At 37.8% G+C, this 18,769-nt stretch overlaps 1 protein-coding gene across 3 annotated transcripts in view; it reads right to left on the bottom strand.

Moving 5' to 3' along the window:
- Positions 1-18,769, bottom strand: part of ATP8A1 (ATPase phospholipid transporting 8A1) — a 3,191,789-nt gene that overhangs the window by 793,884 nt on the left and 2,379,136 nt on the right. For all 3 annotated transcript variants that reach the window (XM_044061519.1, XM_044061518.1, XM_044061517.1), the window contains one exon: positions 3,732-3,806. In XM_044061519.1, coding sequence (XP_043917454.1) covers positions 3,732-3,806 — 75 coding nt within the window. The remainder of the gene's footprint in view (positions 1-3,731; positions 3,807-18,769) is intronic.

Raw genomic sequence — 18,769 nt, forward strand, 5'->3', positions numbered from 1 at the left:
AAAAAACTCACAAAAAACTCGGCATGCTTTGTAGCCACTATCGCTTCATCTCTCCCTCCACCTGACTTACTCTTGCAATCACATACCTCATCCCCTCCCTCTTGTATGGTGCCTCCATCCTTACTAATCTGCAAGCCTCCCTTAAATCTAAACTTTCCTCCTGTTATGATAAAATTTCAAAATGTGCAACCGGTCACAGGTCCAATACCCACCACTGCATCTCCTTGCACCAACATAACTGGCTCAAATTGCCCAACTTCTTATCTACATCCAACTTATACAAGCACACAAACTTATTTTTAAACCTTATCTCTGCCCCTCCCTCTCCTCTACCTTCAAAATGCATCTTCCAAATAGATGCCTTCGGTCCAACTTCCAAAATCTAATAGAACTGCACAAACCCTGCCGACATACTGGTAAAAATCTTCTCTCCTTCTGCTTAGCTCACCACTGGAATTCACTCTCACCCCATATACACACCACCAATAATCTCTCTGTCTTCAAAACTCTTCTCCACTCACACCTAACCTCAAAATGGGAATGCTCCTGCTCCCATCCTACATAACATCCCTGTCTGTTTACAATTTCTCCTATCTGCCAATAGCCTCCCTTAGCCATCTAACTCCTGAATACACCTCTTTAGCCTATTCCCTGAAAAAAATCAGCTCTATTCTATAATTGTGCAGACTTCTCTAATAGGAGATTTCTCACACTCAATCCAGCATATGCCAAGTATTGTACGTATTGTAAATACTGTTGATTTTGATGCGGCTCAAATGCAGAAATTCTGTAATTGGTATTTGCTACTCTGTAACTCTTTTACTTATTTCAAAATCCAAAGTAGAATGGAAATCCAGGAAAGTCTTTTGGCAGAAAACCAGATTTTATTGATCACACTCTCCAAACGCCAAACCAACAAACTGAAACGAGTACAAAATAAAAACTTCACATCCACGTATTAAGACAAATATTCCACATTAACGCTATTCTCCACATACGTTTTCGTCCTGTTACAGACTTCTTCAGATAACTAAGCTAAACCCCAACCTTTCTTTTTATATGCCACTAATTGATCCAATAAATCATTTAAACAAATTAATAAAATTGCTTTGTTTAACCATTGGACTGAATTTTCTTAACAGAAACTATTTTTTGATGGTCATTCATACACCTACGTTTTAACACAAGAGATAAATTACTCTTAATAGTGGTGAAGCCAGATTAATTTTAAATAGTAACTAAGATAACCTTAGAATGAATGATTTTTTAATGGTATAATTCATATAAAATTTTTTTAAAGAGTTCATTTTATTCCATACATGTAATTTTAACAATGGCCACTAGATGGCACTTTTACTCATTATTTTGGTATAATAATGTGTCTCGAAGGATTTTATTGCTTAATATAAAACTGTTGTAAAGATTTATAAGTTTTTGATTTAGTAGCAGTATTTAATTTGAATATAAATGTTTTAACATGTATATAATAAGAACCAGTTTTTAGACATGGTTTCTCTATTTTAAAATCTGTTCCAATGGTTAAACAAAGCAATTTTATTAATTTGTTTAATTGATTTATTGGATCAATTAGTGGCATATAAAAAGAAAGGTTGGGGTTTAGCTTAGTTATCTGAAGAAGTCTGTAACAGGACGAAAACGTATGTGGAGAATAGCGTTAATGTGGAATATTTGTCTTAATACGTGGATGTGAAGTTTTTATTTTGTACTCGTTTCAGTTTGTTGGTTTGGCGTTTGGAGAGTGTGATCAATAAAATCTGGTTTTCTGCCAAAAGACTTTCCTGGATTTCCATTCTACTTTGGATTTTGTAGTTGGGTTGCGCATTTTCCTTTTTTTGTTTTTCTTTTACTTATTTGTTACTCTGTTACTCTGTAAATCTGTAACTCTTTTACTGATTATTTGTATTTTTGGAGCTTTTCTCCCCAGGACTCCATTGACAATGGGTTCCTCATGGCCCAATGGACCATCCTGGTAAACAAACTGCAAATAAAATAAATAAATAAATCCACAGTCACTGAACTGCTTCGAAAATGAGACAAATTAGTATTTGAAAAAAGCAAACATCTATAATGTATATATACAATAGCTGTTTTCCTAGAATTAAGTAATTTTTTAGTCTTAATTTTTAAAGACTTTTTTCATTTGCTCTCAGCTCTGACAGGATGTTGGGAGTGTGGAAAATGAGTGCATTGCTCAGGAAATCAAATGACCTTTCTACAGCTCTGCTAACTTAAGAGTGATGCAAATGCATTGACAATATATAAAAGAGAAAGGAATAACAACAGAAAAATGTTTTCTGTAACTCTATTCATGGTTGTCTTTACATGTATACTTTACAAATGATACACTGGATGCAGGCTATATTGGGCTTTTCCAATTAACAAAAATGTAAATAAAACACTGGTAGTTTGCATGCCTGCCTTACAGGGCTGGTTCTCTTTTTTATGTCCTGCCTGGAGTACTTTTTTGCAAGACTGTGTGACTTTACTGTGTCAGAATGTATTTCCTGGTTTCCTCTCACATCTTAAAGACATGCCATAGGTGAACTAGTAATTCTCCAAATTTCCTGTGTAAGTGCATCCTGCAATGGGCTACTGTACCACCCAGAATAATTCTCTGACTTATGCCTACTGACTGATAGGACTGGCTTCCCCCTAGACTCTGAAGTGCATAAGGCAATTATATGAGAAAGAATGAAAAAATGAGAACTGTTAGACTTATAGATGTTACCACGGCATGTTTTACAGATGTCTTACAAAATAAATGCATGAGGCACATGTACTAATTGTTCTGTATAAATCGTTACCAAGCTCTCAATGGAAATGGATGGAAACCAGTCTGAACATTATTTCTGCAAAAGGGTATCTCAGGATATATCCTTTAGGGTTACATTCCTGATACCCAGATTTATTACTATCCAGACTATATTGCTTCTGACAGATTTGCATGGGAATACATTTGTTTCAAAAATATGGCCTGCTGCAAGCTCTGAATGTAGTGACAATGGAGTTTAACAGGACACTGCTAAATAGACTTCTGCAAAAAGCCACCCAGTCTTTCAATCCATCTCTTATTCCAGTTTACCTTCTTGAAAGAAGACTTCATACATCTGTGGCTTCTACTTTGTTTCCTTGATGATGTAATATCTTGACCAACATTAGCTGGTATGCTGGGAATATTCTGCTTTATGAGGCAAAATATGGAAGTTGTTAAGGTCCACCCATTCTTTCTTCTCTGACCAGTGTCACAAGTGCAAGTCAAAACAAATGACTCCTTAACAGAACACTAACCATGCTAGTTGCCAAACGGTCCTGATCATTGACAGTTCCTGCCAAAAGTAATATTAGCTGCAAGACGTTCTCTCTCAAACTCCAATAATTACAATAAAGTGTAAGGTAGCTGTACTGGCTAAGTCTGTGTTGGTCATAAAAACAGCCGTTTTCAAACATTGTGGATTAAGAAAAAGCACATGCAGCTGTTAAATGACAAGCAAAGTAAATTAGTGTGATGTACATAAAATATACAGGCATGAAATTAAGTATTAATAATTCTGTAAATATCAACAACACTAGAAGTGAAATGTTTGCAATTTGAGATAGATTACTAAGATTACTATGAGTTCAGGAAAACTTCTGATACAATCACCAATGTTAAGTACAGCATGCAAGTAAAAGCAAAAGTTTCAAAGAAAACATAAAGACTATGTTCATACCACATTGTATAAACCAATGCACCATCGTTCAAAAAGAATCTGCCCAGAAAACCCATTGACAAAGGCAAACCAGATCTGAAAAACAGAAATAGGTGAATAAAATTAGTTTAAATATATATTTTTCCTTCAAAGTATCAATAATCATTTCAGTATCAGTTATGTAATTCGGAACCCTTAACACAGTAATTTACATAAAAAAAAGATCTTAAAGGACACCACCCCCAAAACAATACAAGTTTTCTGTGATGCTCAAAAGTCTCCATGATGCAAGAAATACAGTTAACTACCTCAAGCAGTCAATTTAATTGTAAATTTAGAGAACAACAAAAACACACTAGAACACTGCATCTACTCATTCCAGTGTACTGTTTTCCTTCCTAAAAATCATCCCAACACAACCACATATAAATAAAGCAGAACATAACTCTTTCTCCCTTTCTATGGAATTTATATACTTCTTCAGAGCACACCATGGGGCAGATGCACGATATCTCACAATACTTGCATTAGGAATTCATCTTATTGGTTTTTGCATCATACTGATCATTATTACATTATGATTTATCGCTCAGACAATAAAAAAATGAGACTGTAACATATTTGCAGCCCTTCCTTCTTTCTCCTTCTCTGGGATCATAAACCTGTTAAGTCTCTGGGGATTTGTAGTTCTTTTACTGTGTACCGTGATTTATAGCTCAAAATGGAATTTCTAGAAACCTGATACCGCTGGCTGATACAGGGAATGAAAGTAAGCAACTAAGCCTTGTCTTACACAAAAAATGTAATTTAAGTACTGTTCGGATGATTAAGAAATAACTAAATTCTGGTGTGTTAAAAGACAACAAAGAAAATAACCTATTAAGTGTCAATAAAAAGACATACTGACACTCTCTTCTTAAAACTGATGGTATTACCTTCTTCATTGAATGGACAGAATAGCCTGAAGAAGGATGATCTATACAATGTCATTTTCAGTGGATAAAAAAGTGGTCTGTAGGAAGGAAAAATCTTAGCTGAAAAAATATCAAGATGGCCACCGACATCAGGCCCTTTTAGCACAATAAGTTTTTAAAAGTAAATACCTAAAGTGCTGCAGTGGCACTGGTGCTATGTAGAACAGCAGGATAAGATTTTTTCATCGAACAATAGCAGTCTGATAAATGCCTTTTTTCTTAGGAAATTATATAGACAACTGCAGCTCAAAAATTAATATTTGGAATGTCTAGATTAAGAAAGTTGTGAAATTCAGAGATTTGACTGCTAGAAACTTACAAGCTTCTAACCTGAGTACTACAACAAAGCTACCAACTAGGTGATGTCAGCCTATCACGTTAGGAGATAGGGTATAAAAGAAAATGCCCAGATAGCTGCAATATGACTGCTCAGGCTCTTCCACTCCTTTTTCTCTCTCATGGGGTGCACATAGCCTAATAGCTATAAGGGCTTCACATCCAGAGGGACGAGACCCACCCAGCTAACATATATACATGTGGTACCCATAAAGTCAAAAATGTGGTGGCTCAGAGGAGGGAAGACATTATGGAGAAAGCCATGAATCTGAAGTCTCTACCTTTCATATATTTTTGCAGAATGTCTAGGTTTTTGACTCATACTTTTGGCATGTTCCTCATAAAATTTTGGTTTTCTGGCAAATTTCTGTGATGATTTGATCTGGCAAATCACTGAGAACTGAAGTCAGAAAATAATGATAGACATTTGATTTTCAGACTTCATACTCTTCACAAAATGCATGTTAATGCAAAACATCTTACTCTATCAACTTTTTAAGTTTGTAAGAACAATACTTAAAAATTGACCCTATTTTGGGCCTTTGTCCCCCCCCCCCCATTGTTTATAGCACTGTCCAGATTTCTTGCTGTAAAAGGTTGAAAGGTGTGCTGAAGTCGCTAGCAGATGACAAAAAGAAAAAATATATATAGAGTACTATAAGAAAGCATCTTTACACATTATAAGTCAGATTCAAAAACCTTGCACTGAGTCATAAGAGATCGCTATGGTTAAATACAACTGCAAATAACTGGCAGCGATTCATAAAAACTGTCATCATTCAGTCTAACTTGTCTATAAGTCAGAGCAAAGAACTGATGTTGATCCGCTAAAGCGCTCTCCAGGTGTGAATCACAAGACAACCAGGCAATGCTGAATGCAAGCACATGTGTTAGTTAATGCTAGAATGGCATTGCAGGCTATAGCTAACTATAACGCTGTTCAGCTTGTGCAGAAACAAATATAAGCTACAGTGCTTTATGAGCTGTTTACCAAGCCCACGGACACCCTTCCAAAAACTCCTTTATGATATTAATAACATATCAGAACACAAAGGGCAATGGCTAAATGTATGAAGAGTACCCTTGGCTAATTTAGTCAAAAGAGGTGGCACGGCATTTGAAATTACTAGCCACACTACATTTACCTGAATACTGTACAACTGCAAAAGAAAGTACCACTAACAGCACTGTGCACTACCTAGAGCACAACCTTATTCACAGTTTGACCAAGCTTCCTCTACAGCCCTCTCGCTGTACTGAACATTATGATTCAGCATAAGCACTGGACTTAACAGCAGCCTTTAATATGTTCAGGCACCCAACCTTTTAATCAAACCTCAAGTCATACTGTACTTCTGAGCCAACATAAACTTAAAAATAACAAGTGTGCATCAAATGCCTTGGAATTCAATGGGCGTCCACAAAGGGTTTGCAGTCTATTAAACCTACAAATGCAGGAAATCAACCACTAACACATTTAGTCTACTTAAAGTAAAATTCAGGACAGAAAGATACAGACAGGTAGTTTATATCTGCTAGACAAGAAGTTAGCAGATATGCAAGTACTTTCCATAGCAGATGATCTTTGTGATGGCTTTCAGCAGCAGACTTAACACTTGGGCGACTGCGTGTCTTCTTGTAAAGCTCTTAGAAAATGCTAAATCCTTACAACCATAGTATGCAACCCCTTTAGAACAGCATTCATGCTCTGGGATTAACAGGCTGAGAATATTGTACATTAAACTACAAAGGTACAATTTATAAAATTAGTTTGGGCCACATATACAGCAATATGTGAAGCAAGTTTGTGTGTCTTTAAAAGAGCTAATGCTAATGGGACAGTGATTTATTTGATATGGTAAGCAGACACAACCATCGGTAAAGTTACTTTGTGATAGCAGCTCATGTCTAATGTCTCTTATTTGTTCATCAGAATAAAATTTTTCTTGTACATATATATTAGTATGGATCATAAAACAGAAGAAGTAAAACTCATGAGGAAAAGGCTTCAAGGATATTACACATATCAAAAACTGAAAACTCTCTCTCTCTCTCTCTCTCTGTCTGTCACACACAGAGACACAGACACACACAGACATACACCATCAACCATTAGGAAAGTTAAGCACTTCAGCTTAGAAGTGACTGATTCATATAAGTGGGTGCTTGACTAGAGGAATCACTCAATTTGTCTTAACACAAAAGCCATACTGTTTAATTCATATGGCATAAGAAATTTCCTAAACAGGGAAGCAAGAGAAGTATACACATCCTACTTCTAGTCTCAAAAGTACTCATCTCAAGCACACAAAAACTCCCAACATGTTAGGAAAAATCTGCAGTTCTCATCAAGGCACATCACACACATCATAATTGCACATGTCTTGGTGCATTCAGATGAATCTTTACCGGATAATTCTGTTCACACATCTTATTTGCTTATCTATAGAACTACAAAACTTTGGTAAACTGCCCCTGACCTCTCATTACGACATCAGGCCAGTTATCTGTATTCTCTTACATATTTTCCTGTCTCCCATTCTAGGCTGGCCTCAAGCGAAATGCAAATGGATTCTTAGGCAAAGTATGGACTCCACTAAGCACCCCCTCAGCTCCCCGTACCTCCCTTCTACATCACCCCCAGTGCCTTTGCTCCCTCTTATTTTTCCTGTTATCCCAGACTTCCCACACCATACAGACAGATTAGTTCATTTTTTCCTCTATCTTTTCAACACACTTTAACTAACCACCTGCACTGTAATAACTGTGGAGGAAATAATGGATTTAAAGGTGTTGCCTATCCAAAACCTTCAGGCTTTAGAGGTGGAGACTTGGGTAAAGAAGTTAACTAGCAGACCGATGATTTGGAACACGAAAATGAGCATGATAACTCCACCCCTTCAAAAAACAGGCAATACGGAGATCCGAGAGGGTGATGAACAAAACCAATCAGCAAGTGAACCCCATCAGAAGGGAAGAGGGTTCAATATGGGAAGAATGGAATATGCCAGAAGTAGGGCAGGAGTTATCACAAACAGAAAACATTCAGTCAGGAATTTTGAAGATGACAATGTGCTAGTTTGTAGATCCACAGGTGATTTTCAGTTCTAAATGTGACTTTTTTTATATATATCATTTTACTGAAAATGACTACAGGAATGACTGTGTGGACTTATTATGTAAAGGATTTTCCTTTGTACCTGAGAGTCGCATTAAAGTAGACAGAGATTATTGCTAGACTTAAACTCTACCTCAGGAAGCTAAATTTTAAATTAATTTTTAATGGTGTTATAAGTAATAATTGGTTGAATATTGTTCGTAGAAGCAGTACCATTAATCCAATATTATCTTCTCCTTTATTGCTTTTTGAAAAGTTGGTAGAGTACAATTTTAGAACTTTGGTTTCTGGCACTTTAAAAGAACAGTACAAACACAATCTCACAAATGTTGAACAAGAGTTGTTAGACAAACTGGCCAGAGATAAAAAAGTTAGAACTATGAAGCTGGACAAAGGTGGGGGGGGGTTGTAATAATGGGTTGGGAGGACTGTGTGAGCTGTATGCATAGTTCTGTGTTAAATAGTGAATTTTACAAGGAGACATCTTTGAATTTTATTTATTTATCATACAAAAGATTGATTATATTATTAAGGATTTATTTGATCAGGGACAGATCAACAATTTGCTTTACGATTTTTATCACGTTAAATTTCCCATGGTACCATCTATCTTCTGCATTCCAAAGATACACAAAAGTATTGCAGACCCCCTTGAGACCTACAGTCAATGCTAGTTGTTCTAAAACTCAACCACTGGCCAAGTACTTTGACATAAAATTAAAAGAGAGAGTGAACAGCTTCCCTTATTTGTGTAGGGATTCCTGGGATTTTTTGTTAAAGCTCAGGAATCTTAATTAAATAGACAAACTGGTGTTCCTAACAGTTGACATAGTTGAACTGTTTAATGTCATCCCTCATGATGTTGGACTGGCCTGGTTTAATGATTTTTTTTATGTCAGGCAAACTGTTTTGATTAGGATGAAATTTATATCCTGAATGTATACATGGAACTTGTATTGAAAAACAACTTTGTTTTTCTGGAAGGACAGTATTTTCAACAAGTTAAAGATGTAGGAATGGGGGCCTCTTGTGACCCCATATTTGCTAATATAGTACTGATACAATGGGAAAAGACTTTTTGATTCAACAAGTTTGAGGAAGTCTCTTGAAGAGCATATACTAGATACTTGGATGACATCTTTATTGCATGGGAAGGTGAAGTATCAGACATCATTCCTTTTGTGGAATTTTTGAACTCTACTACCTCTTTTTTGAGCTTTACCTACACCTTTAATGCCAGTTCCATTAATTACTTAGATGCCACTTTGTTTAAGGATGTTGAAAAGCAAAGTATTGAGAGTACCATATACAGGAAATCAACTGACTGCAACCGTTTATTACACTATAATAGTTATCACAATTTTCAAAAGAAGGGAAGGCCAGTATATTCAGCTGGCTGAAATGATTTCGGACAACAACCTGTTTGATGTTGAATGTGAAGTTCTGGCAGACATGTTTAGAGCTAGGGGGTATCTTTTTCAATTAATCAGGTCAATCGGTTCTGATATAGCGGGAAGAAAGCAGACTGGCACTACAGTACCACTTATTAGATTCAACACCGTGTCTGTTAAAGAATTATTTAATCAAGGAAATGCCCCTAGAACAGATTTTTCTGCAAGTTTTGTGATGCAATACTATGTAGAAGATAGGGACATTAGAAATATTCTCACTAAAAATTGGTTAGTCATATGTTCAACGGTGTCTTGGACAAATTGGAGGACAGAATGGTTATTGTTTATAAAAAAGGTAGAACTATAAAAAAAATATTCTAGAACACTGGGCAAAAAAGTTGGTACCAGGAGTTGCGATTGTTGTGCCCAGTGTAGGTACATTTTGATGGTTGATCAAATAAATGTCAATGGGCATTTTTGTAAAGCTACTTTTGCATGTAATTGTAAATGTAACACCATTGGAGTCATTTACATGACCCCAAAAATGTGCCAGTTTCTATGTGGGAAAAACCCAGAGAAATCTAAGGGAGCAGAAATATGAACATACTCTTGATATTATAAAAAACAAAGGTACTAATTCCTTAGCTAAACACATCAACAACAACCCATCTTACCATTTTTTATTCTTTGGAATGGACTGTGTTTTAAAAAATGCTAGGGGAGGTCCATGGGATGATCTTTTGGAACAATATGAGTTGCTTTAGCAACTCAGATTAAATGCTACCCCCGCCCGCCATGAGCTTAATGAACTGATTTCTATAGGTAGAGTTTTAAAACTGAAATCCTATCAGGTTTAAATTTTGTTATAGTATGTAAAAAAGTTTTCATACTGTTACCACATTGTGAAGTTTTATGCAGTTATTTAGTATTTAAATGTAGGTACACTTTTCATATGTAATTGTGTGGGTGTGTGGAGTCATATGATTAATTATATGAAGTATATAAACTTGTGTGTGTTGATTTTTGTATACTCTGGAGAAGTCTGTTTATAATTCGGATGAAAGCGCTCAGCTGGAATAAATATATTTTTGGTGCACCGTGGTTCCTCTTTGCTTTTGTGCTAGGTGCCACAAAGCACATTTTAGAACTCTCTTTCAACCTTTTGTTCCAATGAAGGCCTGATCAAAAATCATAAGTAAGGAAAGAAATGTGATTTTGTTTTCTTTCTAGGAAGAAATAAATCATGTCCAAGGTTTAATGTTCAAAGATGGCAAAACAGTACTTCTTAATAAAAAGAGAAGACAAATGCTTGCAATAACCTATAAATCATATGCGGGAATAGTGCCCACCTACCTACTCCTCCAAAAACAGTCACTTTCTGTGTACCCCTCTGGTATTAGACTGGGATGAAAGTGAAAGAACAAAAGGCCACACAAAATATTTAAACTTGTTGCTGTCAGAAGTTTGCACACAGCACCATTTCCTACCTCTAAAATGAAGCCAGCCGTGAACACATCTGATATTCAGTTGTGTGGAAAGTGAAGAAATAATGATTACATTAGTGCAGTCCAACTTACTGCTTCTAGACAGTACACTGACCCGAGACAAGGTTTAGTATCATTTTTGCATACTTCTGAGGTCTGACTGTAAAAAAAGAAAAGCCCTCCACAAATTATAATGAACTTCTTTGCACAGCTTTGAGAAGGGTCAGTTTTAGACTAACTGGGGCCTGGGGCAAAATCTAGGATGCAGGCCACCTGTTAAGTCTTTATAGCTCCTTATATAACCAGGGCTCTCGGGGCTGTCAGAGTCTAAAAACTCTGAGGGCGGTGTAGATATTCGCTAATGCATTTTATTCCTTACTCCTTCCTTTTCACTGCTAACCAAAACACTTATATGTTGTATGTGCCCCCCCCCCCACTATACTGAGTCTGTATACAAATAAAAAACAATTATATTATTTCACACACATACTGATACAACCATAACAAGTCAGATCTATTACAAGACACATACACACAGCACAAATATGTACATGCAAACTGGCAGAAAGCCAATTCACTTATGGCATGCCTTTGGGATGTTGAAGGCAACCACAGCACCTGGAAAAAGCCCACTGAGAGAGGGAAGACATGTAGACTCCACAAAGAAGGAATCATAATTAAGGACTAAACCAGAGAACCAAGTGCTGAAAGATGGCAACACTACTCACTGTGCCACTGTACCAGTTATTAGTTACTTTCACATATATATACTGCATAGACTGCCAAAGGAAGACATTTAGTCATACAATGTTGAAGTCTGACCTTGATGGAAACTGAAAGAAATTTCTGCCAATCTGTTACTCTTAAAAAAACTACAAATCCTCCCCCATGCATGAATGCATACACACGCACACACACACACACATACACACGCACACACACATACATATGCATACATCCACACATGCATAAGCCATAGTAATGACTATTTTACACATGCCTCCATGGTGCAGTGGGGTGTAGTTTAACTGTATCCCAGGTAAATGTGATTCATTTAGCAGCTCCTGTCACCAGAGGAGCTGAGCAAGGATGGACAGGAGTAAAGGGTTGTTGTCTGATTTCATCTGATGGGGGGGGGGTTGTTGTACACATGGGCATAATATGATTTTACTCCTGCAGCCCATGTTATCTACCTGCCAATGTTTTTAGATTGGTGTGTAGGGTTGTTTGCTTGCAGACACGCCTTACAGAAGTGAGGGACAATCCATCTTAATCAACCCATTGCACACCCCACTTCCCTTAGTGGAACTGATCATGTACAGGGCTAAAGAGGAAAAGAAAAGAAAAAATGTGAACCACCCATAATGACAGCCTGCATTATTAACCCCCCACCTTAGCTGATTCTCACTCTTAGTGAACAGGTAACACATGGGTCAACAGATCGAGAAGGGGCTACTGCTCCTCAGGCAGCAAGGTAAATAGGAAAAAATATAATTTCACACTGATTTCAGTAAATATAATACACTGTATGACACTGCTCCTGCGAAGCCATGTCAGTGACTATAAATCTGTGATCATACACAATAGAGTAAGTCACTTTTATTCACAGATGGTCTCCATACCCATCAGTTACAACCACTTTGTTGAATGAGTATGATTGTGATTTAAAGAAAAACATGTATCAGAGCCTTGACTACAACCTAAGTGACTTAGGTTCAACTTGTGGCTCCAGAGCTTGAGGAGCTAAGCAGGTCAGAGAGAGGAATGAAGGGACAGAGCCCACTAGCCTCTCTCAGGAAGGGGTGAGGATACATGTCTGGGGGCTAACATGTGGGTACTATTAATCCAGGTGAAACCAGGAAGAACAGCCTGCTGTGTCTTGTGGTAGTGGTCAGGTTTGCTAGATAGGATATACACTCACAGAAGTGGGGCACTGTCTAGTGCAGTCAACTTATAGTACAACTGTCTACTAGTAGCTTACATGTGTATTCAGAAAGGAGTAGCTTACACGTGTATGTAGAAAGGAGTAGAACAACCAGAAAAAGAAAAAGACAAACCATCCCTGATGACTGCCCGAATGATGTCACCTCTCAGACGAACATCACTATGGTGAACTGGAACAAATCGATCAAATGGCTGAGAGAGATGGATGATTAGCAGACAGATGAGACAAAGTGAGAGAAAAGATGACCACAGCAAAGTATTTCAACTGGGTTTTAAACAAATGCACATTAGTCCTGTAAAGTTAGACTACTGAATCTTCAACATGACCATAACACCACAGTCAATTTCATGTACAGAAATGCTCCATACCCAGAAACTGTAGCTATTTTGTTGACTGCATGCACCTCATATGTCTGACTGTGGCAAACAAATAGCCTCAATGATGTATTTCAAGTCTGTTTCACACAAAAAGCAACCACAGTAAAATACATACTGCACACAAATGAACGCTAGTCCTACAAAGCCAGAATAGTCACTGATTAACTTCAGCAAATGGCAGGAAGTTAACTAATTTCATCCACAGATATCCTCTATTCCCAGCAATTACAGCCATTTTGTTGACTGTGCACATTTACAATGTCTGTGATTTAAAAAAAAAATGGTGACACTAGCACATTACACAAAAACAGCAGTGATAGTAAAGTATTGCCACTTACTCTATATTAGTTATGTAAAACGTACTGAGCACTGTCTGTATTTGGTTATTTGGTTGCGTGCCATGATTTAAAAAAAGAAAGAAAGAAAAAATATACCTACTATGAACCAAGCTGTCCCAAGTGAGCTGCACTCAGACTACAGCATCCCCTTAGAGATCCTCAAAGCCCAGCCAGCTAAAGACTCCCATTTATCCTACGGCCTTAACAGGAATTCACTTTCAAAATTTGCAGACTTTATGCTAGGTCTCACTTACAGCCTAGATAACAAATCAAAAAACAAAGAAGGAGTAGAAAGCCTGCAAACCAAGATCAGATATCCAGGACCTCCCTCATAGGCATAGTAGTCCTGGCTGCTTTGAAACAAGTGCTGGGGCAGCAGTGTTCCTTCACTAAAAAAAAATGAATAAAATTTAGTTAAATACCCTCAGGCAAATGGCACCATAAGCAGAGGTCTATGTTGCCTGTAGCTAAGGTCAGCCATGTTCCCACTTACCTGAAGTAAAAAGGCTACTGCGTAGTAAAACATTCACTAATACCAACTCGGCAACCTGGATTCATTCTCAGCCATACAAGTGCAGCTACCACTTTTACAGTGCTCATTAAAAATGTCCAAACTTCCTTTTCAACTCATCAAAATACAATGGTTTAGATGCAATTGCAGGAAGCTATGGCCATGGTGAAGCAGACAGAACACACGGATACCCAAAGCTGAATTCAAATATTAAACTATATTAGTACTTGAATGCTTTTATTGGTCACATTATTAAAGACCCGTATGTCATTGTAAATCATAAATCAGAACAGCAAAATACTTTTACTTACACAGGGGACTTCTACAAATCTTTTTCCATGATGCCTTAATAAAGGGAAGCTTGCTGATATTTTTGTACAAGTGTTTCTTGGCTTCACCAGGGTCTAATTGTTTGTGTCCTACAAGCATCTGCTGTGGAACATTTTTGCTCTTTTGTTTATAGAAATTTTCTGTAGTGCACCTCCCACTGTAAAAACCCTGCTACTCTATGAAAAACTAGTAGTGGAATGCTTGCTCTTTTGTGATTTTCATGGTTGGAAAAAGAACCTCTTGATGCAGCCCATATAACCAGATAAACATTTATTTTACCTTGAGGAACCATCTGCAGTGGGTTTGACATCTTGGTTGACTTCTAAGCAATAGAAAAACCTGGAAAGAAAGCAAGAGCCAAAAAGAAAGTCAAGGTAGAGGTTTTGGAACAATGCCCTGAAGAATTCCCCTCAGATGATCCTCTACTCCTGAACCTGAACTGAAGGTACCAATATAGTGTTTAGTATAGGCATAAGCAGGCCACCAAGTAAATGTATTGCAGACATTCACAATTAACACATTTCTAAGCTAAGCACTATAAGCAACTAACCCCAAAGGCACTGTCCTTTGATCAGACTGTTCAATGAACAATTATTTATTTGGTGACAAAATGCAGTGGACTGCTGCTTGGAGGTGCTCCAGGTAGTGCACAGTGCTGTAAGTAGAACTTTCATTTGCAGTTGTACAGTACTCAGGTGAATGCGATGTGGCTAGTAATTTCAAATGCCATGCCACCTCTTTTGCCTAAATTAGCCAAGGGTACTCTTCAGACATACAGCCAATTACAACAATAAAAAGTAAAGTGCTCAGCGGAAAACCTGCATCCACTTGGCTGCACTGCTCTGAGCTGCACAAATGAGTAACTTCTGAAAACAGACTGTGACCTAACTCACCAGATTTGATTTTGTATCATTCTCCAGACAGCAAGGAGGAGAATATTTGTCATTTAATATCTGAGATATTGTACTGCTAATTTTAGAAACTGCTTACTGTGCCAAGTGTTTTCTGGGTCATTTGGAACAGTTAACTAGTAGTTATCTTGTGAGTGAAAGTAATATTGTTGGTGCAGTTTCTCAAGCCAAACCAAAGTAATAGTAATACACTGTGTATACGTTATTTAAATTGCTTTTAGAATTGGATGCCTTTATTCTGATGAAGTCCTGTGTTCAATGCATTTGGATAAAAGGGCTAAATAAACATTTGTTGGTGTTTGGTTTGAGGACTACAGAGGTTTTTGTTTTGTTTTGTGATCAGTGTTTAGCCTTTTTTTCTGTAGTTCATGTACTGTTCTGTTTTGTGTGCCACTGCACTCTACTTGGCTAAGAAAATCTCATCTGCGTAACTGAGAAACTGCTGAAAACACACTTTGACCTAACTCACTGGATTTGACTTTCTTTGTTGCTTTAATATGCGAGCTACTGTATTGCAGATGTTTCTTAATTTTGGATATTGTTTACTGTGCCAAATATTTTCTGGGTCATCTTGAATGCTTAATTAGCAGTTATCTTGTCAGAGAAGATAACACTGTTGGTGTTTGGGGCATTTACGTAAGCCAAACCATAGTAATGAGTTGTTTTTTTGACTGGCTATTAACTATTTTCTGCAGTTCTTATACTGCTCTGCATTGTGTAACACTGTGTTCCACACGACTGGGCTGTTTTCAGTTGAGCAGTGTGCAATGGTGAGGAACTCTGCACTCAAAAGGTGTAAGATCTTGGCTTCAACTTTGACTGTAGCTTTAGTGGTCCCTGTACGGTCGTACTCACATATCAAACCATGATGCTAACTTCAGGGTACCAAGGCTTTCCAAACTTCACCAAAGTGCATCTTGGGGGCTTTATGCGGCACAAAATTGTAACCTTTGCCTCCCAGCAAAGCCATGAAATGCATCACTGCACCAAGCTGCACCCTGTTGCCTGTCTTACATCACAGAAACACCTATCTCACATCAAGAATTGGTAGTGCAGGGTTTTGATTTGCTATTATATGGTAGGCCTAAGGTATAACAGATAAATCTCCTTACATCCCAATTTTAATCCAGCTGCAAAGTACACAGACCAAATTAGATAAAACTTTCTGGCAAGGTTAATATGCACCAGCTCTTGTACCATATCCCAAAATGGGACAGCAGCCTACCCCTACACCTCATATTGCCAGTTTATTAGCACTAGATACCTTGAGGCAGTGCAGAGACTGTTTCATGCTTACTAGCAACCACTTAATTTTACCAGACACCGATTCAACATGTGAGAGGTACAGATGCCTGCTAAATCTGAAGGCTAGCACCTCATCAAAACATACTATCAACACCCACCAGGTTGCCATAACACTACTTTGCCAATCACCAAAAATAGGTATTATTATGATTAGGTGCTTAAGAAGTCTCTCCCTAAACCTCAAAGATATCTAAGGCATAAGCTTTACCCTCAAATTCCTCAACAGCAGAAGCTACACTTACATCACCACTAAACACAAATTTTGCTTGGGTGGGTCACCAAGCTGGCATACCAAGTCCCAGGCAGGCTACTACACATAAGAATGTCCTTTTCATAGGTGACTCCATAGCGAGACATGCAGACACACCACTCACCAGGCTAAGCAAAGGAAAGAGTGATGGTGTGCTGCCATTGGGGTGCCATGCTATGACAGGTTACTATGGCGCTTAGGTCTGTTCACCCCGGTGCATAAAAACATGGCTGTTGTTTTTCTGGGCATAAACAACTTAAGACATACATCCCTGGAAAGAGAGACATGATAGAATTCTCTTGAGTATGTATCTGAGTATAGTATGAAATTAATACTGATCATCAGTGTAGTTTCACCAAGAATGAATCCCCAGTATAAACAAAAGATAACTGAATTCCAGCAATTGGATTACTTACTGACTTCGTGTCAAAGGGTGCCCAATAAGTATCTGGAAGGGAGATGGCTGACAATCCTGCCTGCCTTGCAGGGGATGGCTTGCACCTTTCTCTTTATGTCTTTGTATAATTGCCAAAACATTCTGCCTTTCATATTGCCTTTTCAAGTACAATAAGTCTGTTACATCCACCAGCTGAGCCAAACAAAATGAGGCTAGTAAAAAAGTAGTGCCACTCTGCCTCTGTGACACAGAAAATTGAGTCCTAACTGCAACCCAGGAGACCAGGGTTCAATTAGCAGTCCAGGCACTGGAAGAGATCAGTCCAGTGCACACTGCCTTCCCTTGGGAAAAATAGACTGTGCTATGGATGTACAGCTTACAAAAAAACCCGAACCACCCCTGATGGCTGCCTAAATGATGGCTCCTCCTGGTCAACTCTCACCTTGATGACTGGAAAGGAATGGGCTAACGGTCAGTATAGGGGGCAAAAATGGAGGAAAAAGTAATGCCACTTGACACTAGAAGCATCAATAAGAAACTGCCCTCCTTACAAGCTCTCCTGACACTAGAAAGTATACTTTTCTGTGTCACCACTAAAACATAGTTTTAAATGGTATGATAACAGACAGTCCTTACTGGGAATTCAGACCCTCTAGTGAAGGTGTCTCTGTTATCAGTGGCGGTGTTTCCATATTCCACCATGGTTCTGTAGCCTTGAACTTCTTGACATCAAAGTAACTATCTATAAAATCTCTTACAATACCCTGACCAACCACAAATCCCCCTTCAATGAGACCCTCAACTCATGAGGCATATCTAAACAAGCTTGAGTCCTTGATTCCAACACGATTATTACTGGAGGTTTCAGTTCTCCATCTACAAACTGGAAAATATTCACTACTACAGATAAATATGCTCACCACCAACTTGACTTCATCAATGCAAACTTTCTAGAGCAGATTGCATAGCTTCTAATATGGGCTCCAATTTTCTTGACTTGGTCATCATAAATATCACCATTACCCTCTAGGTCTAAAGTTACCCAATCTCTCATCAGCTATGACCACCATTCAGTGTTTTGCACCATTAGGACATTACCAAGACCTACTGTCTTTTGGTGCAAATGTAAAAAAAAATAGATGATGAGCTGAAGAAGTTTCGGAACTCCATCTTCTTCAGGGCCCAGGAGCCACACCACCTCAGTTTCTTCTATTAACCTTAGTGCCTGCATTGAGATATTGTTTAGAATCTGATACAAAAACAGCACCAAGTTTAGGAATCAACTTCTGTGGTGGAACCCTGATATAAACAAGATTTATAACAAAATAAAAAAAAATCCTCACCAACAAGAATAAACTGATACACTCACATTTCAAAGTTTAACTCAAGAAG

The sequence above is a fragment of the Protopterus annectens genome, chromosome 2.part0 (genome assembly GCF_019279795.1).
Source record: "Protopterus annectens isolate FY-2018-M chromosome 2.part0, PAN1.0, whole genome shotgun sequence".
Lineage (NCBI taxonomy): Eukaryota > Metazoa > Chordata > Ceratodontiformes > Protopteridae > Protopterus > Protopterus annectens.